This window comes from Homalodisca vitripennis, unplaced genomic scaffold (assembly GCF_021130785.1).
Source record: "Homalodisca vitripennis isolate AUS2020 unplaced genomic scaffold, UT_GWSS_2.1 ScUCBcl_1501;HRSCAF=5211, whole genome shotgun sequence".
NCBI classification, from domain to species: Eukaryota; Metazoa; Arthropoda; class Insecta; order Hemiptera; family Cicadellidae; genus Homalodisca; species Homalodisca vitripennis.
Window position 1 is genome coordinate 37,826 of NW_025777614.1, and position 26,487 is coordinate 64,312.

A 26,487-nucleotide genomic window follows, 5' to 3' on the forward strand; every position below is an offset into this window, starting at 1 on the left:
AGACGTTATCCCATTTGGATACCAATCACAGAGGACGAAATAAAATATAACATTAACAAACATTAAAACATAACATTTTTCATTGTGTCTGTGACAAATTTAAAATGTATATTACTATTGTTTACTAAAAAATTATCATAGGTGATGATTTTAAACAATACACTTATACTTTTTATTTGAAAAAAAAAAAATGGAAATAGCGTGTTCAATTCATAGAAAGTGAAATCACAATAAAATAATTTTGAATACAACTATTTTATGGACAATTGTGACTATGTTACTTTTCTAAAAAAACTATATAATAGTATTACAACTCTGCAATTGAACATTTTATTTTGTAAAAAGTATTTGAGTATTGTGCTTTGAAACCATCTACTTTTTTAAACGAATAGAAAGAAGCATTAGTAATTTTGGAGTAAACCCAACATTTTGTGTTTAAATAAAATCATTTTAAAATCTACTGCTGTAAACACTTAAAAAATTAAAATTCCTACCTTCCTCATTATTTTAAAAAGCGAGTCCATAACCGGTTAATCTATTCCAACTTTGGAAGAAGAATGAAATTTTCTTTTTTGGTTGGTATTTTCGTTTCTCTATGTTAACATCCCTTCCTTTTCTCTTTCCGCAATTGAACAAGTTGTAACTGTGTTGGGTTGGTTAATGCACGTGGTAAGTTTATTAATTTACTGTAAAATATAAGTAATGAAGTAAATTACGTTTGTCCTATTTACGTTATTGAATTATTACATTTTTATTCATAATGTTGCATTCAATATGAAATGCTGTACTAAAAATGTTGTGTCTTCTGTTATGTTCTTAACCTACCATGTCAATTGCATTAATGCTTCAATTTGTCTTCATGTTTTGAAAAATTAATTTAAACACATTTCTATTTAATTTTAAAACAACGATAAGGGTTAATTGTGATCAAGTAAACGATTGTTAGCTTTTGTTTAACTGATTAAAAAATCGTCTTTACCATATAGGCTATGTTATGAAATTTTATTTAGCCTATATGGAAGGGTGTTTTCTCATTATAGGCTAGTATTCTCTGGGGAAACAAATCGACTTCCAAAACAATTGGAAACTAAACATATATAATAATAATAATTTTATTGCTTTAGAACATGTACATGTTATAGCAATTGTCAAAGAAGAAAATAAGCTAAAATTTTGGATTCATACATTACATCTAGGTTACTTTCGTACATACAATTTATTCCATCCATCCTACTGCTCATTTATTCGAATTTCCCACTCTAGCACCAGCGTCAGTCAGCCAATTATGTGGTCACCCAAACATGTGCCATGAACTCGTCTGTATTGTAAAAAGCTTCTGAGAGCAATGCACTTTTCAGACGAGTTTTAAATGCCTTAGGCATTGCGGCACTTTTTATGAAATTTGGCAGTTTGTTGACAAACTGAGCTCCTGCCTGAGAAGGCAAGCGCTCATGTACTACCGTCCTGTGTCTCCCAGTTCGGTAGTTGTCCCTGCCTCTAGTGTCATATGAGTGTATATCACTACCTCTGATGAGATTGCATTTTGACTTGAAAAACATAGACGTCTCTAGAATGTAGAGGCAGGGTAATGTCAACAGTTTCAGTTTTCTGAATGCTGGTCTGCACGACTCTCTCCATTGTAGTTTTGCAATTGTTCGAACGGCTTTTTTTTGGAGTGTAAACACTCTAGAGAAATGTGTATTTGCACAGCCTCCCCACAAGACCACTCCGTATGACAGGTGGGGGTATATCAATCCATAGTAACGCCGTCATCAGTACCTGAGTTGGGCAGTATTTGGATAGCTGCCTCAAAACATAAATGCCTGAGGACAATTTTGAACAAACGTTGTCTACATGACTATCCCATGTCAACCCTCGATCAAGGTGTATTCCAAGGAATTTAGTCGAGTAGACTTCTTCGATCTCAGTCTCCTCCAACATCACTATAGGACTTTGATCAGAGACGGTCGGGCCGCAAACGAAATTGAACAAACACCGATTTTGACGGGTTTGTTTTAAGATTGAGCTCATTGAAATGTTGAATTAAGTTGTTGAGCTCAGTGAATGTTGTCATTTCAAGTTGTGTGTTTGATTTTTCTTTGAAACAGAGAGTCGTGTCATCGGCATACTGGACTATTCGTCCTTGGTGCAAAGATGAGCCAGCATCGTTGACATACAATAGGAAGAGTAGCGGACTGAGAATGGAGCCCTGAGGAACACCACAACCCAGCTCACCCCCCCCCTCCGACCGTACGTCAGAAATTTTTACGAATTGTGTGTTCTATTACTGAGATACGATTCAAGCCACAAGAGTGGCACTCCTCGTATCCCGTAATACTCCAGTCTGTGAATTAGGGTGTTGTGATCAACGCAGTCAAATGCTTTAGATAAGTCAAGAAACACACTAAGTGTGTCTCTATGACTTTCAATTCCTTCTACTATCATCTCGACCAGCCCAACGACTGCGTCTATTGTCGACTTCCCACTTCGGAAACCGAACTGGTTTGATGATAGTAAGTTGTGTTTTTTTTTCAAAAAATTCAAGAGTCGACTGAGGAAGATCTTTTCAAAAACTTTACTGAAAACTGGTTAAAATTGAGATGGGACGATAATTTTGAACTAATTTGGGGTCACCTTTTTTGAATATCGGGGTGATTTTGGCTTTTTTCAGAGAGGATGGAAATATTCCTGAGCGGAGAGAGAGATTTATCAAATGTTCAAGCGGCCTGAACAGGTGCTGTGCACATTGCTTAAGAAGCCACATTGAAACATGATTTAAATCGTTTGATTTTTTTGAAGGAAGATCTCTCATCACTCTGGCAATTTTCTCTTCTGTAGTAGGAGCCAGAGCCATAGAAGCTGCTGGGCTCCGTACCAAAGTGGAATGTGGCTGATGCTGCTTTGGACTGAATCCTTGGTCAGCACCAACCGAGGCAAAAAAATTATTGAAAGCGTCCGCGACTTTGGCTGCATCGCTGACTTGATCGTTTCCAATCTGAAGCTCAATTTGTCTTTCAGTTGGTGGACTTTTATTTTTAATGATAGCCCATGCCGTTTTTGAAAAATTGTTTGACGTGAGCAATTTTTTGGTGACGTCATATGCTTTTGCAGCTCTGATCACCTTTTTATAAATCCGCTTGTAATTTGTAAAAAAAATTTTGAAAACCTCGTCACTCGAGTGCTTGTTGATTTCAGAGTAAAATCGTAATTTCTCCCTTGAAACCAAAATGCCTCTTGTAATCCATTCACATTTTTGTATTGTAGCCTTTTGATGGATTGTTTTTAGGGGACAGCTCACGTTCAGATGGAAAATAAAAGTGTCTTCAAAGTTTTTGAATTGTAATTCAACGGGATCTCTAAAATTTAGGCAGTTCCAACTCTCTCTCGAAAGAAAAGAGTTTAGAAGAGCAATGTTTGAGGGCTTTGTGTTTCTGATTGTTGTTTGTATGATTGGGTCCCGTGCTGGTTTGAGACCACTGACAATGGCCTGTTGGCCATAGTGGTCTGAGATGGCTGTGTTGATCACAGACACCCGGAGGTCAGTCAAGTTTGATATGATGTTATCTATCGCAGGTCGCTGAAGTGCCGGTAATCCTTGTTGGTGTGTCTATTGAACAGACAAGACCGAAGGACCCCAACAAGTCAGCGAAATGTTTCGTCAAGGGACTATCGATATCTAGGACATCAATGTTAAAATCTCCCATGACGATAAATTTTCGATCCCTCCTTGTCATGTCAGTCAGAAGTTTTTCAAAATTTGGGAAAAGAATTGTTTTTCATCTCCGTTTGGGGACCTGTATACTCCAATTACTTGGATTGTGCTGTTGTTTCTGTGAATGTTTACCCCTGTGACTTCTAAGTCTTTGTCAGTTGTGCTTTCGACAGAAACAGGGGTAAACGAAAGATTGTTCCGAGCAAAAACCGCAACACCCACCCCCACCTTTGGCTGAGGTGCGACAGCAATTGTTAGCTAATTGGTAATTTTGAATGTTGAAGTGTTCAATGTTGCTGCTGTTAAATCCGTGTTCGGATATGACTAGCACGTCGGGAAGAAGCTCTTCGCACAAGAGGGAAAGTTCCATTCTCTTGTTTGTAGCCATTTGTGCATTTTGATGCAAAAATGTCAAGCTATCTGAAAATTTGTTTTTCGAATTTGTTTTTTTTAAATTTCGATTTGAGGTCAGTCAATTTGTTTTGGTGACTAGTAGTGGGTTCCCTAAAAAATTTTGTTTTTCTAATATATTGCCATGCTGCTGGTGTCCTGTGCTCTTAACGGCGTCAGCGAATGATTAAAAAAGCAACACCCTTGGCTGCTTTGGCGTCTCCTGAAGATCGGGTTCCGGTCCTCCTTCGGTTCTCGACATAGCAGTGGGCAGTGAGTGGCTAGGTGCAGCGACAAGCGGAGGTTTGTGGCGGCGAAGGTCTGGTGCCATGGTGGCCAGGTGCGCAATCATGAGGCACGTCAGTAGTCGCTTCCCACTCTCGCGAAGATGCTGGCCGTGAGAGGTGAATAACTGTCGCCCGATGTGGCTAATGTCGAGCATCTCCACTCCCTCACTCCGAACACAGAGCTCGCTGATGTAGGCATTTGCTACTCTGATGGTCTCCTGTATCGGGCTATCGGGGGCAGATCGTGCCTTGGAAATAAAGGCGTTATCAGGACTTTAGACGTCCTGCAGTTTTTTAATTATTTCTTCAAGATTGTTGAAGATTATGTTCTGTCTCCCTGCAGCTACATGGTGATATTTCTCCAAATGTGAATTTACAAGCATTATAAAGCAGTTCTTGAACACTGCATCAGACAGATGATAATGCTCAAGCACATTTCACAAATTATTGGCACATCACACACAAATGGATTAACCCATTTTATTTTGCTTGAAAAATAATAATCTAATTTTTGTATTTCTGAAATATAGACGTTACTAATATAATTAAACAGTATTTCTGAAGGGTAGGGTACGATAAGCGGACCCGTTTTTTATATCGAATGTAATCTTTGATACCTAATATTCGCATCTCAAATCCTAGACTATCAATCGAAATAAAAGTATCTATAGTCCTCAATAACAATCATTTGCTTTAAATTAAAATATGAATTTAATATTTATAGTGATCAAACAAATTATTGTAACAAAAATTAGGAAACACTGAAGACGACCATATTTGCTCCTCTCACAGTTACAGTTGTTTCTTTCCCACAAAATTTCACGTAATGGGGTTTTCGGTACGAGTCCAACATGTTGAAGCCACAATATATTTTATTTATGTCTTATCATCTTTCAAAGCAATATCTTGTAGTTTTCTAAAATTTACTGCTATTTTTAATAATTAAAATTACTTATGTAAAGTTGAAATATTACCCTATGTGTATTATTTTAACCCTTTGACGTTGGCGCTATTTCACATGCGCTGTGCCTGAGTGGCGGTGCGCGCGAGACCTGCCTACCCTCTCTGGGCGGCGGGATTTCACTCAATCTCATGTCCCACGCATCGTTCTAGTTATTTGCATCTAACTTTCTTATTTTTTATTCAATTGGTTCAAAGTAAAGTTTTTATGTTGTAAAACTAAATTAGGCCTAACTTTATTTTGAGTTAATTTTACGAATTTTCCGACAATTAATAGGCTATATGTGTTTTACATTAATTTAGTTTGAAAAACTTGTGTTTCATTACATTTTAAACGTGTTTTGTGGTAAAAAACCTAGAATGAAGCTGTTTACAAAAATACTTATCATTGAAAGTAGTTTTAATATCAAATTAATTTTATTCGAAAGTCACTAAGGGGCTTCTTTGTTCCATTTTCAGAAAAAATTAAAGAATAGTTTCTTTGCAAGTAAACGTTCCAAAACAAAGTCAAAAATTTCGATTTGTTTTTTGTGAAAAAATACAAACTTTTAAGAAACAAACAAAAAACATTTCGCATGAAAAGGTTAGTTTGTTTAGGAGATACAAAATAAAGAACAAAGCACTACAGCGCAGGACAGCAGGTGTCCCGCTCTTTACTCAGCCACCCTAGTAGGCCTATGCCTGGACCAGAAGCTGTCCCGACCGACCTCAGAGGGTTAAAGTGTTTACAGCTGTTGATATAGACTATTTAACCCTTTGAGTGCCACGGGTATTTCCCGAAGGCATATGCATAAAGTGCCACGCTGTTTTTCCCATATTTGTAAGCTTTTGGGAAAAAAGCTGTTTGTAAAATAACTACCAAACAGATTTCCATCATTTTATTGTTGTTTTTTTTTCTTATTAAATGCAGAATATGATACATACCGTTACAAATAAAATTTGATTTATAAAAATTTCAGTATTTATAAGTTTTTTTTTTACTTTTGTATAAAAAGTTAAGTTTCGACCTAATTTGTGTGTATACGGTATTGTTAACATTTTTTTTCTTTATACCATGATAAAGGCCATATGATTCTAAATAAAACTCATGTGTAATATTGTATTCTAGAATATTAAAAACATGGCATTATATGTATTAACAAAATGCTGCCCGGTACCGACATTTTATAAACTGTACTTCATTTGTCAGAGTTTAGAAATTACTTAGTAATGATGTAGTTTTTCCCAATAAATCTAACAAAACATTAATACAACACAAATAAATATGATTAGTAAATTTAGAATCAAATACTTGCTAACATATTTACATAAAGGTTTACATTTAGTAAATAATAACCCTAATAATATTTAAACTGAAAATTCAAGTTTTTCGCTTGAACACAACTCAAATCATACATTACTTTTGAAAAGAAATACGTTAAAATACTGTATAAGTTACTATTTTATTTTGTATTTACTCAAATGCTTGGTTATCGGCAGATAAACATCAAGAGAGGCCGTTACGCAACACGGTACTCGTCCGCTATGTCGCGTGACTGGAAGACAGAATCATCGTACAGGTACTTATCACAGCCCACTATTTTTGGACGAGTTTTCCTTATCAGAGATCAAAATAAACTTCATTATACGTTCCATAATGAATCGAAAAATACTCGATGAGTCATACTTCCTATCTCCAAATCGTCTCCAAGTAGACACACAAATGACCTGACATTTTCGAATAATGAAACGTTGTTCTTATAGTTTTTTATTTGATTGATTGTCGTAATAACTTGTAAATTCCAAAATAGTTTAAATAAAGTCAGTTGATTTTAATACTGTAATATATTTTGTCCCCGATAAGGAAAACTCGTCCAAAAATAGTGGCTTCTTGATAAGTACCCAAACAACATAAATTTCACAGATAAAATAGTAGAGAAACAACATAAAACTCGTAGTTATTGATAGTTTGGAACCTATTGAATACAGCCGTCTGATTATTTGGCTAAAATAATCTTGTACTATATAAAATATTATCGAAATAAGAAACGTCAAAATTGGCGACGCTGGCACTTTATGCACTTTTCGTACCGTCAAAATTAGCAACGCTGTGGCACTCAAAGGGTTAAGTTAATAATTCAATATAATTTATCAGTATCGATTGATTATATCGATGGTTATGATTAAGTAATATTGTTTTGCCAATTTCGATATAAAAAACCGGGTCCACTTATCGTACCCTACCCTTTCTGAAATATAGGAGTTACAGTGGAGTCCCGCTAATCCGAACACGTGTAATCCGAATGTCGGTTAATCCGAATGTCGGTTAATCCGAACAGGTCCAGGAGGAATTATTTATAACGATAATGAACAGTTATAGGAACTAATTACTTAAAAAAAATGGGTGCGTCATTTCGTACACAAACAAAGAAAACTTTAATTAAATAGACATACAGTATTTTATTAAGACAAATTGTGTACGGTATAGTACATAAATAATGAAGTTAAATACAGTACCAAATTGAAACTTATAGGTTAAGTATGAGTTAAATTATGTATTAACCCTTCAACGCGTTATTTTTTTTCATGGTCATACCCCCTTCTGTGTTGATTTTTCTGGCGGTTTTTTAGAGATTTTGTGTTTTATAAATAATATAAGCAAATTACCCTAGTTTATAATTATTTTATTATACTTCTATGTTGTTAGGGTTTAAAATTAGCCAAATGAAACAAAATTAACCTACTTTAGGTTAGTTTATTAACTTTACAGTGTTCCCAAACCATTTCAGAACCAAAAGAAAAACCAGGTAGGCCTAGGCCTACATTTAGGTCTGCATCACCTCCTCCTCTTTCAACAACATTGAACTCATTTTGTACTACAATGTTTTCACCTAGCCTATTTTCAATATCATCATCACTATTTTGTCCAAAGTCTAATACTTCAAACTCAGCTTGAGCAAAGTCATTGTCATATCCATCGTCGTCAAAATCTTCATCTGATTCAAGGTTCAAAAGTCTGTAAATTTCACTGTCTCTTTCCACTAGGTGTCCTTCAAGATTACTCATTTTCAATTGATTTTAAAACATTTTACAAAAACGATAACAGTTTTAAAATAAATTCCCTAAAATATGCTAAAATATTTCCCTAAAAGCTAGCTAACCTACAAACCATTCCCAACTCATGTTTATAAAACACAACAAATTGTTCCTGTCAAAACAGGATTTCCTTCTTCAAAACTATATAGTTAGCTTGTAAAACTAATAATAATAACTAAACAAAGGAACATAAAACACACAAAAATATGTCTGTAGAACATAACCATCACACTAACAATGACTGTAAACAACAACAAACGTAAGCTGACAAACGATCGGCTGCACGGCAATGACGTCGTCTTGAATGCAGCTGATTTCTCAGATATTTGTTCTAAAGATCGATTTTTCGAGATATCGACTTAATTAATCAAAAGTTTGAATCTTCTCCTTTCGATTGGTATAAATTTTTCATTGAAAAACATTCAATAGTTGTCTGTTACAGCTACAAAAAATAACCGACTACTCCATGACGTACTCAGTACGGCAAAACGCGATCTCAAGTGAAAGTGTCATGACGTACCTAGTACGGCAAAACGCGTTGAAGGGTTAAGAAGTGAAATCAAACAAAAATTGGACGTACAGTACTGATATTATTATTGAGTACAATATTAATTGTTAAAAGACATAAATTCAGTTATTGTCTTCTTCTGTCGCATTGAAGAGAGTCTATTGGATGACGCGTAGTTTCACCATCGTGTCATAAACATGATATCGGCAGGTGTAGCAGTAGCCTGTCGCTCTAAGTATCGTAGTGCAAGGTTAAGCGCTGCTGCACCGTCTGCGTGTGGCACCAACTCTCCTTTATCACCCAGGTTCTCGTTGTCCCGTAGCGCGTGGACAAGTACAATATCCAGTACGCTCACATTGCTTAACAATAGAACTCTCACACTAAATACGGTAAATGTGCTTAGTATTCGCAAACACGTTTATTTGTCAAGAAATACAATGCAACAGTCAGAAAACATATTTTAATAAAAAATGTTGATAATTCTATAACAAAATAGACCCATTCTAAAGTTTAAAACCGTATTTTTCTGTAATTCTGGCTAATCCGAACAATCACATAATCCGAATAGGGCTCGGTCCCAATTAGGTCGGATTTAACGGGACTCTACTGTACTAATATTATTAAACACATCTTAATTCTTTGGAGTAAGCCATGTAATAATATGTAATAAAATTACTCCAAGCTATTTTAATTATTTGTTTAATATGATGACTATTTTAGTATTAATGTCCTTCCTAATAGCTTTTTCCTTCATTTAATTAGCCTAAAATGTAACACTTAATTTTTTTATGTTGATTGATTGTTTTGTATTAAAATAGACCTACCTTATGACAATTACATTATATAAACTGAACATAATAATCATGTTCTAATAACATTTAGTTTTACTTTACTTTAGCTCCACCAGCTATTTGATTTATTACATTTAATTTCGGATTCATTGATAGCTCAATAAAACATTTCTCAAAGCATAAAAACAGATGTAATTTGTCATTTTGTAGTGTACATTACTTAATTTTATGTGCTATATGTATCTTGTTGAAGTCGTTTTGTATTTTCAAGGAGAAAGTAAAGTTTGAAACATCTAGTTGAAAATCTGTAAATCATTGTTATGTTTACAAATCTGCCACTGAAAATAGCCAGCTATTATGTTGCAACTTGTATGGTTTATTTTTATTTCAGTTGCTGACAGTGTTTTATTTAGTTAACAGATTTTATTTGTAAGTTTATAGGTTAGGTTTCAATGATTGTTCATCTGCCATTTTCTTCTCTCACTTCAGCAAGTGGTGGGTACTGGCTATGAAGTTTGGTGGGTGTAGTGAGGGGAAACTCCTTGGTGGAACCATTGGCACTTCCACACTGGATATTAAACATATGATAATTTTCAAATAAATTCAGATTACTACTAAATTGTGAATACTGATTAAATAATAATGCACTAGGTTAACTATACTCTTAAGTTGAATAAGGCACATGGACGTTGTGTAGACAGGTAGGTGACATTGGGGTAGGCAGACACTACGGTAGAGGGGTAGGGGAAGTATAATGGCTAGTTTTCGAGAGAATCGCTCAAATCTACACCGCTCCTCAGTACCTCTTGCTACACCAGATGTGACCTCCCTACATTAGGCCTGGCCACAGTGAAAGTGTTAAAACTCATAAAGAGACACAAAAATACTCATAAGTACCACTTTTTGGTTTTTTTTTTTATCCTACTGACCAACCTGGTTAGCAGAATAGGTCTCCTCGAGCTCCATGGAATTTTACTTGCTTTTGTAACTCAATACATCAATTTCTTTAAAACATTAATGCTCGTAAATATTAAATTTGTTGCGTTTAATTTCATTCTACTGACCAATAGGGGATAGACAGAAGAAAAAGGTGTCCTCAAGCAACTCAGATTAGAGGAGACCCTTCTTTCTGTCTTTGTACATTCTGTATATTTTTTTAATCTTCATGTCATGTTGATTCAAGATTCAAGATATTTTTATTGTCATTAAGCACAATACATATTATGCAATAGACAAAGTCAACATATTATATAGCCTACTTTAATCTAATCTTTAAACTAGGCACAGTTATAGGACAAAATACAGTATTGCCTATTGCTAGAACTAAATAACAATAATATAAATGTGAATAAAACAATAAAATTACAATTAAATAATTTAAAAATCTATATAATATGTGCTAACAATCCTAATCTTAAATTAACAATGAATTAAAAACTTTATGAGCTAATATCACAGGCTAGGTAATCTTCAACAGTGTAAAAAGCTTTATTTTTCAGCCACTTTGCAATTGTAACTTTAAAATTATTAAGTGTAACATTCCATGGTTTATATGGTAATTTATTAAATAATTTTATACTGAAAAATAGGTACTTTGGGATTATACCGACCACACCCAGACATGAATCGTTATTTTACATTTTGCTTCTACTGATTACTAGATTAGCGTAGAACAATATTTCGTCAATATAAAACAGGAATTGTCTTATCGCAAACCCCTCCCCATCCTCAGATAGAGGTCAAAGTCGAGCGGTCTAGTAGATAACGTGATTGCAGAGTCTCGCCGCCCGTTCAGCTGGTTCGTCGCTTTGTTGTACTTCCGTGTTTTACCTCTACATTTCTCCAAACACAAAACTTCAACAAAAAACGAACATTACCAAACTAAAACTAAACTCTTTATTGAAAAAAACACTCAAAACTTGTTTTTATTCTTGATCACATTCCGCCACCCAAAATGCGAGTGCCTCCGGCCATCAGCACGGGCTTCGGCAGCACCTTTGGTGCTGATGTCAAGGAAAGAAAAACATCCCTCGAGATAGTACCTATCAGTAAAATATCAAATTCTAGAGGGGCTGATCAGAAATATAAATTGAATTGTAATGGAAAGGCAATTATGTACAGTGCAAATCATGTGATGCCGCGCGGCCTGCCGTAATCGGGATTCTCGAGAAAGATATGATAACAGCGACAAAAATACCGATCACAATACCTGGAAATGCTTGTAAGTTTGTAATTTTGCAATTAAAGAGTTGTTTTTTCGTTCTATCATGTCTATCTATAAATTTATATTTTTTGTGTTCTTCATACTGGTGTGGTCGGTATAATCCCAAAGTACCAAAAAATATCTGGCTGTTTTTGGTCTTTTTCGAGTCTGACTGGGGGGTAGATCGAGTAAATACTTTTTTCTTGTGCAGTGTGTATGAACATCTTGTCTATTTATGAAACTATTCAAATTTTCTTTTACATCAAGTAATGATCAGTAAATGTATAAACTTGGCAAGGTCATAATTTTGAAGTTCTTTGAAAAAAGGTGAACAAGATTCTTGCTTAGAAACATTTTTTAAAAATCCTAATGGCTTTTTTTTGCCATAAAAATATTTTTTTTGTCACTGGAACTGTTTCCCCAAAGAGTCACACCATACCTCAAGTGTGAATGGAAAAATGCATAATAAGCAGTTATCAACATCTCTTGAGTAACAGTATTCCTTAGTTTACATAATAGGTATATAACTCTAGATAGTTTAGTACATAAATAATTGACATGATGTTGCCAGCTTAATTTACCATCTAGGATAACACCCAATAACTTAACAGAATCATTACTGTATTTAGTATTATTGTGTAGAGATAATGTTAAATATTCAGTTTTATTATGATTCACTGCCAACCCATTTGCTTGAAAACCATTCTAGAGCTAATTTAAATGAGCGTTCTTGATCAGATTTTAAGATTTGTGGTGAGTCTTTATTACAGTTTAAAAGAGTAGTATCATCTGCGTACAAAACAGAATTACAAGGTAGGCTAGATGAAAAATCATTGATTGCAACAATAAACAGAAGAGGTCCCAAAACAGAGCCTTGCGGAACTCCCAATTTCACTGTTCTGAAATTGGACCCGTTCTCCCCCTGGACAACCATCTGTTACCTGTCAGATAAATAAGATGACAATAATTGTAATTCTTTATGTTTTATGCCATAACTAAACAACTTTTTTAACAACAACTCATGATTAATACAGTCAAACGCTTTACTTAAATCTATCAATGTTGCAGATGATATAATCTTTTTCTCAAAATTATTTAAAAATGTTTTCCACAATTTTTCCTATTGCTTTCACAGTCTTTGATTTTGTTATAAATCCATATTGTTCTTTACAGAGCAAATTGTTTTGAGAAAAGAAATCATACAATTGGTCTTTTAAACAACACTCAAAAATCTTACTCAGTATGGGAACCAAAGAAATGGGACGGTAACTAGCAGGATCTGCCTTGCTGTCCATTTTATACACTGGCACTACTTCGAAACATTTCAGTGCTTTAGGAAAAATCCCCTCAGATAACATCCAGTTGAATAGAAAAGTCAATGGCTTTACTATGTAGGGTATAATATCCTTGATGATTTTATTAGAAAACCCAAAATAATCTTCGCTTTTTGATCCACTCAACTTAGATACATATTTTATAATTTCAAATTCAGTTATTACATTTAATTGGAATGTTTTACTAGCATTATTAAATCTAGATAAATAATTACTCAAAAGCTCAATAGCAGTGTCAAAATTATTTTGCTTCAAATGTGTAGTACTAACTATATTTATAAAATAATCATTAAAGTCATCAGGCTTTATTAATTCTTCAACGCTTTCTTTCTTACAATGAATTTCCTTTTTTATTATACTCCAAGCAGCTTTACATTTATTTGGAGCTCTCATAATATATCTGTCAGTGGCTAATCGTTTTTCTTCCTTAATTCTATTTTTATACATCTTTTTTATTTCTATATACATTTTTTTGTGTTCAGCTTCATTTTCTGTGCCCTTACTTATCTTGAATCTATCATAAAACACTGTTACTATATTTCTAAGTTTATATAGTTCAGGTGTAAACCAGTCAACCTTTGGTCTATTTCTAATTTTGATTTTGACATCTTTAACAGGACAACATTCTTTAAGTGAACTTGTTAATATTTGTATAAAAAAATCAAAAAGCATCGTCAACAGTTTGAAAAAAAGTAAGCTGCCACCAGTCAATCTGATTGTCTATGTTTTCAAACCTTCAATGGCACCAAAAGACAGATCTCTCACTTTTCTTTTAAGGATATTTTTATCTGGTACTGTATTTGAAAAATGCAACTCATAAAACTCTGTGTATATACCAGCGTGATCAGATACATTTGGTTCGATAACTTGACATTTTTACTTTGTTTTTGCTTAAATTACTAACGACATTGTCAAGACAAGCATCTTCTCTAGTTGTATCAAAATTATGACAATACATATTAAATGATCTTAATAAATTCAAAAAAGTACATTTTTCAGAAGAATCTTTTCTTACATCTACATTAAAATCACCTGTTAATATCACAGTTGCAAAATTTTTATTTAAAAATATCATTAAAGACTCCAAATAATCAAAGAAACTAAAAATATTACTCTTTGGAGTACGGTAGATGGTAACTATAACAACATCAATCTCCTTTAAATATATAGTTGAGGTAAAATAATACATAAAATTCTATTTTATGGATTTGAATACAATCATTTCAATTGATTTATTGTTTGTTACCATCCTGAATATGAAAAAGCTACATAAATGAATGTACCACAAACTATATATTTTTCAATGCGACTCATTTAAACCTCCAAGTGTCGATCGTCAATATTTTTGATGACTCAGTCTTTCACTACACTTTACTTACTCTTACTCCCATGGCCATGGATACCCTAGGTGGCATTTGGCCTCGCCAACCAGCTGCCTCCATCTCTCCCTGTCTTCACAATCCCCCTGACCTGCTCTCAATTTCCACAAGTCCTTCTCCACCTGGTCCTTCCAGCGATTTTTGGGTCTACCTCGAGGTCTTCTTCTTCCAACTGGATTGTGTTTCCAAACCTCTTTAATCAATTTATCATCCTCCCTCCTCATCACATGGCCTGCCCACCGAAGTCTCTTGCTCTTTGCCTCTCCTACAACGTCTGGAGATTGAAACATCTCTCTGATTTCTTGGTTGTGCCTGATTCTCCATCCATCTCCATCTCTAATAGGTCCGAAAATTTTCCTCAAAATTTTATTCTCGAATGTAACCAATCTCTTTTCTGCCTGTTTAAGTTGTACACACTTTATCATTAAAAATTTGTATGATAAACATTCATGTCTTAAAACCCATTTCGCCGACACTTATACCGATCAAACCGCATTATAACCTATACCGTTCAAAATCCCATGAGTTTTTCATTATGATTAGTGCTTTTTGATTTCTTGTACTTTGTACAAAACATTAGTCTACATAATTTTTCATCGGTTGTTGTTTCCAGCAAAGTGCATTTGCATCGTTTGTTGTTGCTCAGATATGAACATGTGAATTTCACTGTTTACAATCTATTTTGTCCTTGTTTTTGTTTCAATTTGTTTTTATGTTAGAAATTATATTATTGCATATAAAATATTTTTTATGATTTTCATAAAAGATAATCACTATTTTGACTTTCCTTTATATATGTAAATATTATGAATTGCCAAAAATACTTACAGCAATATATATTTCTATGTTCATGGTAAAATGTACTACTAGTAGGTTATTCTAAATGTTGTTTTGCTATTATATTTAGTATAATATAAAAAGTAAGAGCATTGTTATATTAATGTGTTATATAACTGTAGTGAGTAGAAAAATGTTTTAAATTACTTATATAAACAGTTCAAACATTATACATTTCTGTCTTCAGGACAAAAATTCTTACAATTTGGCTATCCTGAATTTTGAATATATGTAATATTTTAAATATATGTGCATACTTTATTGCAAATTTTGTTTTATTTTTTGTTTAAAAACTTTTCAAATCTCTCAATTAAGAATTTTTTTCTAATGTAATAGTTTCACAGTGAGAAAGCACAGACAGTTCTTTGTAAAAAAAAATAGTATATAACACTTTATATGTAAGTTACTATTTAGATTTAAGATAAATTTGACAAGGATAGTCTGCAAAACCTCATAAAAATGATGTGCATTTTACAAAATATGATGGACACTCTGAGGGTTAAATCTGTACCAATATGTAAATTTGGTATTTTCTGCTAAATACACTTATTGTTACTTGGCCATAGAGTACATAGATTAAAATTATTTAATAAAGTTATTGCCACAGTGTAGTTTATAATAAGGAAGAAACAACTACTATCTGTTGGATGAACTGTAGTAATAAGCACCTAGTTGTAGCAGTTGTTTATTCGAACTTCGTTCCAGTAAAATGTCATTACTTTATAGTAATTCCTCCCATTGTTTCCAAATTAACCTCTGAGCTTTCAAAAACAATTTGACAACCAAAACTAAAATAAATTATTTTTCAGATTATCAAAATGCAGGTGACGGTCAGAGGCCAGAAGAACCACATCATAGAATGTGAAGGCAATGAATCCATTGCCTTTATCAAGGTATGTTAACTAATGTTGGAAATAATATATTAACATTTGAGAGCCAGGCACTGGAATGGAGAATGTTCCTGCAGTCACTACTGTCAAACATGTAATTCGTAGTGTGGTTTAATAATATTTAATATATAAATTTAATAAAAAAGTGTGTAGATTTGTCGGGAGAAAGAAGGAATGAGTACCGTAGTTTTCAGGCTTACAAGATCAGTGTTACAACTAATGTCTAAAATGTTCGTAGTTCTCATCACGTTGAAACATTTCCCAAAAAATTAAATTCATGAAATATTTTGGCTTTTGCTTTGGAGAGCCATCTAAGGTGAACACATGTTAAACCAAAACCTTCACCACAAGAATTAATGTTAAAAAAGCATTAAAAAAATGAAATTTTCAATATTCAGGGTTAAATTAGAAGAATTTTTTACAATGATTTGCATTCATTTAGGATGAGTTTTTATTTTTAGAGAAGCTCTGCATTGTATAACCTGCTAATTTATTTTGTTTTTATTCATTTCTACAGCAATACCATTTTACAATAATAATATAAAGCAAGGTGACAAATTCAACAATATAAAGAAAATACCAAATACACTGCATAAATAAAGCTTGATTTACTATTGCTTATTTAAATGTATCCATAACAAATGCTATGCATATAATTTAAAATCACTAAGTATTACATGATATATTGTTTGATATACATTCACTCATCTTGGTACCGTGATTAATAGTGTAAACTGAGAAGTACACTGGGCTGTTCCTATGAAACAAACCAACAAAGCCTACTATTTTCAATATGGCTCTCTTGAGATTGTGCCTAATTTAATATTGTAGTAGCCCATGCAGAAATTAACACAAAACAGTAAAAAATGTGTCAATTGGTCTTTGAGTTGTAGGCTACATTTTCTGAAACTACTATAATTAATTTTTTTTGGCTTACATTTATTTTTTATTTCTTTATAATTTGAATTTTAATCGAGCTGGAATAGTCATCTTAAAGGTTAAATTTGAGCTCTTTTTATAGAATTTTTTTCAAAGTGTAATACAAATCTATTACAAAATTGTACGTACATAAATATCCAGAAACCTCAATTTTAAAATTCCTAAAGATATTGATTAGTAATTATTTTGAACACTTTTTATTGTTCTGTAAGATTTGACATGGCTGCTCCTTAATGTTTTCCTCATTTGTGGTGGTAAACAATGGTCAGGTTGATTCCGAAAGGCCTTGAGGAAAATAAAAGTTATATTGGAAAATGTTTTATTCATTTATTTATACCAGTGGTAGTTAAATAATAGTTACAGGTTTAGGAATCTGCCTAAAAACAAAAAGTTGTATCTCTTAGAATTCATTAATAAAGAATTTTTGTCATCAGTAGTAGTCGATAAATCCAATACTTACCAAAGTAATTGTTTTTCCATAAATTTGATCTTGTATTTTCTTGGTCTATGTTACCACACTAATTAGGTACAGAATTTTCTTTGAGTAAAAACCATATCTGTTTATTAAATCTTTTTAATATTTTTTTCTTTTGATTATGGATTTTGTATTTAAACTAGCATTGTAAGTCCAAATTGTTTTTAAACATCAGAACAAATATTGCTACATTAGTAGTGTATATAGTGTGACAATATTATAATTATGGATATTTTGAGCCCACAGAACTGATTTTTTCATGTGTAAAACTATTAACAAGAGAACCTGTGTGTGTACAGGAGCGAGTAGCAGCGTTGGAGCAATTTCCCAAGGAACTGCTGTATTTTTACAATTGTGGTACTCCTCTGACTGATGACTCGTGTGTGGCTCAGCTACAGGGAGACTACAGCATTGATGTCACTGTTCCACTGCTTGGAGGTAAACTTTACTTTGTAGTGGTTTCCTAATAATTAGCTTAAATTTAGATAAAGTCTTAAAGAGAGATATGTACAGTGATGCTCAGTTATTTCCCTATAGGTAAACCACTACATAAACAAAAAAACCTTGGTTGATTTGAGTTCACGCAGGGTGGGGTAAATACCCCTCCTCTGATCAACCGCCTCTCTATTTGATCAGCTGACTAATCCGGCTCAGTCGGTATCGTTCACTGCTGCGATCCGTTCAGTACAGAGTTACTAAGCCTTCCTGCTAGAGCGTGTTTTACCGGTCATCGTGTTCAACAAAATGAACGACTGAACGGAGTGACCAAGTGAACGAAAGGATCCGCTTGCAAAAAAGTGTTTGAATATAGGAAGAAACAACATATCTTACAGTAAATGGATAGATATATAACAATAAATATATTGTTTCAGGAATGTAGTAAATGTAAGTATATATTATTACAACTGATTAAAAAATTAATTTCATGTTACTATATACATTACTAAATATTTTAAATGTTAATACGCGTAGGTATGAACAATGGACATGGTTGATTGATATGCCTTTGATTTATCATAAGGTTATTTCACTACAAATGTTTTATTTTTATAAATAACACATTTTTATACATTTAACCGATTAAGTTCCCACCACTTTTCATAATACCCAGGCTGGCGATTCATTAAAATGATATTACGCACACTACTGCACCGAACGCCTCCTCTCAGATCGACCTTACACATCGCACCTATATCGACCATGTGTTACCACATGATAACCTTTTAAATGCTAATTGGCAATCAATTATTAACAGCAGTAATGTAAATGTTTTTACACTACAACTTCAGAATATTACGAGGGTCGTCCAGAAAGTAAAGAACGATTGCGCATCACGGGCGGCGCAGTTCACCCACCACCGCGGTAGATAGCTTGTTCGTTAGCCACACCTTCTGCCTCAGTGTGAGCTGAGTAGCGGTACCGTGAGGTCACGTTTGCGTCTCCTGTGAAAGTTTAAAATGGCGGCATTAATTGAAAATCCCGCCAAGTGTGAACTGCGTAGTGTGATACGGTTTCTGAATGCACAGAATGTTCGACCTATTGAAATTTATAGGCAAATTAAGGCAGTTTACGGTGACAAAGCTCCAGTCAATGGAATGGCATCACTCGAATTCACCAACAAAAAACAGGAAAGAAAAACCAAATTTGAACACCAGGAAATTGATGGCAACAGTTTTTTGGGACCGAAAAGGCCTAATTCATGTGGAGTTCATGCCGAGAGGCGAAACAATCAACTCAGAGGCCTACATCGAGACCTTGCATCGGCTTCGCCGCGCTATTCAGAACAAACGACGCAGAATGCTGTCGTTGAAAGTGGTGCTGATCCACGACAATGCTCGGCCTCATTGCAGTGCACGAACCAAAGCAGAACTCAATTCTTTCAAATGGCAAATCTTCGGACACCCTCCGTATAGTCCAGATCTGGCTCCGAGTGACTATCACTTGTTTCCAAAGTTGAAAGTGTTTTTAGGCGGAAAAAACTTTTTGGGTGACGAAGACCTCAAAGAAGGAGTAAAAACGTGGCTTCATTCCTTGGCGGCAGGAACAGTATAACGTCGGTATAGAAAAACTGGTGCCACGCTACAACAAGTGCCTTGACAGTTCCGGCGATTTTGGAGGAAAAATAGAGTAAGTTTATAAGTATTTATAAATAAATTTTCATGCTCTTATCTTTTGTTTTTATTGACTTATAACAAAACGTTCTTTACTTTCTGGACGACCCTCGTATTACAATTCCAATAGCCAGTCGAATAAATTTAAAACTAGGTCAAAAAAGCTAAAACCTGGATTACTTCAGATTTAGTCCAAGCTATAAGAGAAAGAAATAGATTAATTAAATTGGTGGAAAAGCAACCATTTAATGTGGAGCTTAAACCCCGCAATGTAAATTATAGGAACATTTTAAGCAGAAATTTAAAGCAACTAAAAAAAATATTATTTTTGTGGTAAATTTGACCGAGCTAATGGGGATTTAAAAATGTTTTGAGAGGGGTGTTGTAAATAAATTGAGTGGTAGAGAGGTTAACAAAGTTTCTTTCCAGCTAAATAAATATTTGCCAAATACCAAATTATTCAATGACAAAGCTTGAAGTAGCCAACGGATGTAATGAATTCTTTACTAATGCTGGTCAGAACTTGGCGAACTCTAATGGCTCAAATATAACAATTTTTTTCCATGACCGATCTTATAGGCTTAATTCGACCTTCAACTTATGCACTGTTATAAAAGATTATACGTTACGTATCCAGTTTGAGAGGAAATTTCGCTCCTGGACATGATTCAATACCTGCAAATATATTTGAAAAAATCACATCATAATGTGAATGTGTCAAAACACATTAATTTTGTGAAAAATAGAATCCGCAAGTCCATTTTTGCCTTCAGACAATTACGAGAAGTACTAACAGATAAGGAAATTAAAGTGGCCTATTTTGCTTTCGTTCAATCCCAACTTTCATTTGGTATTATAGTCTATGGTGCCACTTTCAAAACTGTTCTTGAGCCATTAATTATTAAACAGAAACAATACTAAAAATGTTCTTTAAGAGTACAACGTATTCTTCAGAATTACTTTTTTTTTTTTCGAGGCAAAACTAATGACTATAAGACATTAGTTTATCAAAGCAATTCTTATTTACTTATACACTAATTTTCATACTCTTTTTGCGTTGACAACTTATACTCATAACACACGATACTCGCATCAAGTCAGCATTACAGTTTCTATATTAAAAAAAAACATTCAGCGTAACAAATTTGTATTATATTTCTCATATTTTGTGCCATAACGTGTGTTTGAGTTACAACTTCGCTTATGTGTTTCAATTACCTGATCTTTACTTGTTGTCCCTTATTATCGCTGAACCCTTCCTCAATATTTATTGTTATTCGGTTTGTCCTTCACTATAATTACCATAACTAATACTTCATACGACAGTGCAGCAAAACTAGATTTATCCTCGGTTACGTATCATTCTCAATGTGACTTATCAATTGCCTGCGTGGTCACTGTTGTCATTGCCATCCAGCCGAAGTAAAAAATACATTCTATAACCATTAATTAATAATCTCAAAAATTACCAAACTACTATTTTTTTACTTATAATATCATTTGTTCTATTATTAGTTTTGAGTTCCAATATTCACGACCAGAGCCTAGCACAGGCCCTAGGCCGATGTAGGCTCTTCCCAGTTATACTTCTCTTCTTTTTTCAAATTTTAATTGAATTAAATAGAATTACTACAAGGTTTATATAATAAGAAATAACAGACTATTTATAAGTACCGTATTGTTATACTCTGATACATGGTTTCAGCCATTGTATGTATGTGCATACGTTTGTTACTCTACGTGTATATGTTCTTGTATATGTGTTTTATTGTACTATTTTTGGGAAAATAAACCGTTTTCATTTCATTTCATATACTTGATTTTGAAAAAAATTATCAAATTTATTCAGTTGTCAGGCAAAATTGAACAAAACTTTCAAAGTGAACGGGTCTTTTGAAACACTCTGATCCGGATCACTTGTTCACCTGACTGACCCATTCGAATTGAAGGACACATCTCTAATGGCCACTGCCACTGCACCGCACGGCTAACCTCAAAATAACAATGTTTCCTGGAACATCTATGGCTACATTAATCTGTTTAATTAATATTTTACACTTAGACTTCGACACTTGTATATGTCTACACACAAAAATATATAGTTATAGAACAGGTAAAGTAGCTGCAGTGTAAACAAAACTGTGAGAACGAGATACGATCTACACAGCTGATAAACAGATACAAGAAGGTGCTGGTCTCACTCCCTACCCCAACTCCCCGCCGGAGGGGGGCCCCTCCTGTGCGGTACTGCTCAGAAATTTGCTTCTGCGCAGGTTTCTTTAATAGCGGTCGACCTATAGTCATACATTTTTTTAAATGGAGTTTTTTTTTTAGAAGTATCTACAGTGGTGCTCAGTTATTTCCCTAGTCATAAACTTTAAAAGATGGAGTTGTTGTTTCTTAGCTGTCTTCAGTGAAATACATGTATATTTTATTCACACCCCAGAAGAAAGGTTCACTTCTGGCTGATTTATATCTTTCGATTGACTCTACATAAGGTACAGCAAAAAACCATACGCATCAAATACATTTTACATTTTTACTTCATTTTTTAATTGTTTTCATTTTGGTTTGTTATTGTTTTAATTGGACAGAAATATAATGGATTTTGTCAGTTTTTTAGTTACATACAAGGAGGCACCCAAAAGAAGCCATTTTTTTTTTTTTTTTAAAGCTATATATTTTAAAATATTTTAAACAAAAACCTTATTCTCTTCAAAATATTCTCCATTACACAACTAATACAATTGACCCACCAGTGTTTTCCATGGTTTGAAACTTTTTTGTACTCATCTGTAGAAATGGCTGACAGCTCTTCCCTTGACTTCTTTGATTTGGTCAAATTGGTGTCCTTTCATGCCACTTTTTATGCGTGGAAGATAATATAAAGTCACATGGTGCCAGGTTAGGTGAGTAAGGTGCGTTTGGAAGCGGAACCATGACATTTGTAACCAAAAATTGTTTAACAAAGTGTTTTAAAATTGTAAAAAACTGTGTGTGTGCAGTTGCGTTGTTGTGGTGGAAGAACCAGTCTCCTGTATGCCACAAATGGGGTCTTTTTTTACAAACACTGTTGCACAATCTTCTTAAAACTTCGAAATAAAAGGTTTGATTGACGATCTGAACTGGGGAATCAAACTCTGAATGAACTATGCTTTTGGCATCAAAAAGGTAAATCAAAATTTGTTTTTGTGTTTGATTTGACTTCACAATTTTTTTGGACGGGGTGACGATGACGTCTTCCATTGGCTTGACTGTAGCTTTGTTTCTGGGTCCTAACCATAGCACCATGACTCATCACCAATAATGATCTTTGACAGAAAATCTGGATCAATTTAAAGTTATTGTTTCAAAAACACGACATGTTTCAATTCTATGTTTCTTTTGTCAGTCAGAACCCGAGGAATGAACTTGGCAGCAGCAACCCTTTTCATTCCTAAATCTTCCGTTTAAAATTCACTGATCCGGAGTACCAAGATAACCCACTAATCTCTGATAATCAATTGTCCTGTCGACAGTCTGTGAGTACAAGCTGTCCAATTTTTTAAATATTTTCGTCAATTTCGGGCAGTTGATGGATGTCCAGAATGAGGTTTGTCATCAATCAACATGTCGCCATTTTTAAATCGAGCAAACCGCTCGTACACTTCAGTTTTTCCCATAGTGTCATCTTGGTAAGCTGTTTTTAACATTAAAAACAGTTTCAGCAGCATTTTCACTGAGTAGAAAACAAAATTTTCACAGCTGCACGTTCACTTAAACTTGTAATCGTAAAAAAAACAAAACCAAAACAGCACTAGTAATCACTGCAGATAAATGGAACAAGCCAGTTTGACAAACACAGGCGACACTGAACTGGCTATGAGTTGCGGTATACACGTCTAGCAGCAGAAATGCATACTACACAAGCTCTGCCCACGGTCAATACTACTCTGGTTTCCTTTGGGTACCCTCATGTAAGCTTGAGGTATAGAGAATGTGTACACTGCAATATTTGTAGATGATCAAGAGTAATAAAATTCATTAAGTATGTGACCATTTTCTACTGCATTTATCTAATATACTGCATTACAGTAGGTTGTTTTACATTCTTAGATTAGCCTACACATTATGTTAAAATACGAACATACTGTATGTTCCATATAATCCTAGAAAAAATAAAATACATATCTTAATAAATTTTCTTTGTCATTTAGGTAAAGTCCACGGATCTTTGGCTCGTGCTGGTAAAGTAAAAGGACAAACCCCCAAGGTATGTTGTGGTTTTAAAAAGTTTTATTTTTAGATTACTAGGTATGATTTTCAAAACACAGAGATAAGATTTAACTCATTTAGCCCCAGGTGACAATTTTTTCTGCTATTACATACTATTGAAAATTCCTAGAAGGCGATTTTGCCACTTATTTTAATACCATTTATAGCTTTCAAAACCAGTATACATTATATCCAACAATTGTTGGGAAATTGAGTATTGTATGTCATACTGTGTACTGAATTAAAACAGCAACAACATTTAGTTGTCTGTCTATTTCATCCAACTAATCTTACACACTTCAGCTATTGCATAGAAACCTAAAAATGTATCTTTGACATTATGTTTTAAGTTAGGCTTCTGATTTTTGTTGTTGTTATATATACTAACGAGATGGCATTTAATGTTTAAAAAATAATTTCAGACAGTTAATAGTTTTTGTTTCTTAACAGAATATCCCAAAAAATTTGTGTTATTTATTTTTAATGTATATTTTATTTAGTTTCACATATAACTAAAAAAAAGTTACATTAGGACATTTTTATACCATTGCCATAAAATTAAACCTCGTAATAATTTTTTGTACAAAACCTTGCAAATTTAAAGGCCTGGGTCACTTACCCAGCTAAAATTTCCTTGTTAGAGTACTGCACTCTGATCAAAAAGTTTAGATACCAGAGTTTAAAAGTTAACCTCAAACAAACTAGTAGAGCTATTAATAACAAGAGTTACATTAAAATTGAAGATCTTTATTTCTACGTTTAAAAATAACAAGCAAATAATTTACAAATGAAAACATTATGTTGATATGAATCATACAATTTGGTTCTTAATAATTTTTTATGTTTAAAAATTTGATTCCGTCACATTAGAATCAAGAGGAGCATTAACACTGTTCTAACCTATTCATTAAGCTGGCTGTGATCATCTTGATTTAAAATGGCACCATAAGAAAAGTGTTAAAACCCTTGTAACATGCATATATTTGATTGTAGAATGTGGTGGATTGTTCATTTTAAGAATATAATTAATACACATCAAATAGTTAGATTTTTTTGCCAATATCATTATTGGTTATTTCCTAAAAATTTCATTATTTAAATACACAAAAAGTATACACTCTATAAAATTGCTAAAGCCATTGACAGATCTCACTACGGCTGTTGTGTTTAAGCATTTGATTCTATTTGACATTAGTTTTTTTAACGTTTTGAACATTTAAAAAGTGTATATAATGTAAATTGGTTTAAATCGCACTTAAGTGGGTAAGTAATGAAGTGTCCCAGAAGGATTTGTCGGGATACAACTTGTTCTTGGTGATTATTAATAATCTACCATCAAAATAAAAAATAAATTAATTTTTTATGCGTTATAATGAATGTTTGTCATTATATATATATATTTTTTCTTTTAGAAATCTATGTATAACTATGTACAACACCCATTTAGATGTTTGTATTCTTCAGAACTTGACATAATAGTACACGGGAAAGATAAAGTTGGAAAATATATCTCAAATGCTTAGAGAATATTGCAACAAATTGTAAATCTAAAGTATTACAAATGACTAATGACGACTCATAAATTTATTACTTCTTTTCAATAATGAATAATTGTGATATTGTACAATGGGCTTTTACTGAAAACCCAAGTCACTGATCTACCTGTTAAAGAACGCCTTAAGACAGTTACAATGCCTCATGTTAAAGTGTATTAAAGAACATAAAATACCGACTTTAAAATCATGATATATGTATGAACGTTTTACTTACATTACATACACAAAAACAAAAGTTGGTGAATTCGGTTACGTCCCATCCCAACCAACCATACACATAATTTTCTTTCTAACCCATAATACAAATTACAGTAAATTAATTGAATTAACTTTATTTCGTTCAGGCTTAAAATATTTTTTTAATAAACTACCTCCAACTTTTGTTCAATTGATTTTTTTCAGTAAAACTGAAGGATATCTTTATAGAAAATTCCTACTAAACAATTGTTTGAAGGCTCAGCCAATCGATTCTTTTAAGATGTTCTGGTTTGCGTTATGTAGGTGACTTGCTTGTTCAAAAACAAAATGTCAGTAATCCTATAAAAGATCAATTTCTCTAAATATGTAGAATTTGTTTTTGTCAACTTGTATATAATGAGCACATTTTAATAAATGACTTGTAACTCTTGCAGGTGGAGAAGCAGGAGAAGAAAAAGAAGAAGACTGGACGAGCAAAAAGGAGGATCCAGTATAACAGACGATTTGTCAATGTAGTCCAGACTTTCGGTCGCAGAAGGGGACCTAATGCTAATTCATAAATTTGAATAAAATGTGTTGAAATTTTAA

General features: G+C 33.4%; 1 protein-coding gene across 1 annotated transcript; it reads left to right on the forward strand.

Annotated features, from left to right (window-relative positions):
* Positions 1-626: 626 nt before the first annotated feature.
* On the forward strand, positions 627-26,487 carry LOC124371482 (ubiquitin-like protein FUBI). The gene is made up of 5 exons (XM_046829822.1): positions 627-669; positions 16,286-16,369; positions 18,080-18,218; positions 24,088-24,143; positions 26,334-26,487. The coding sequence occupies exons 1-5, from the start codon at positions 661-663 to the stop codon at positions 26,457-26,459; spliced, it is 414 nt and encodes a 137-aa protein (XP_046685778.1). The 5' UTR covers positions 627-660; the 3' UTR covers positions 26,460-26,487.

Bases quoted from the DNA above. Each gene is read 5' to 3' on its own strand.
- LOC124371482 (XM_046829822.1), top strand. The intron at 16,370-18,079 runs GTATGTTAACTA...GTGTGTGTACAG, and splicing joins AATCCATTGCCTTTATCAAG to GAGCGAGTAGCAGCGTTGGA. The intron at 24,144-26,333 runs GTATGTTGTGGT...TAACTCTTGCAG, and splicing joins TAAAAGGACAAACCCCCAAG to GTGGAGAAGCAGGAGAAGAA.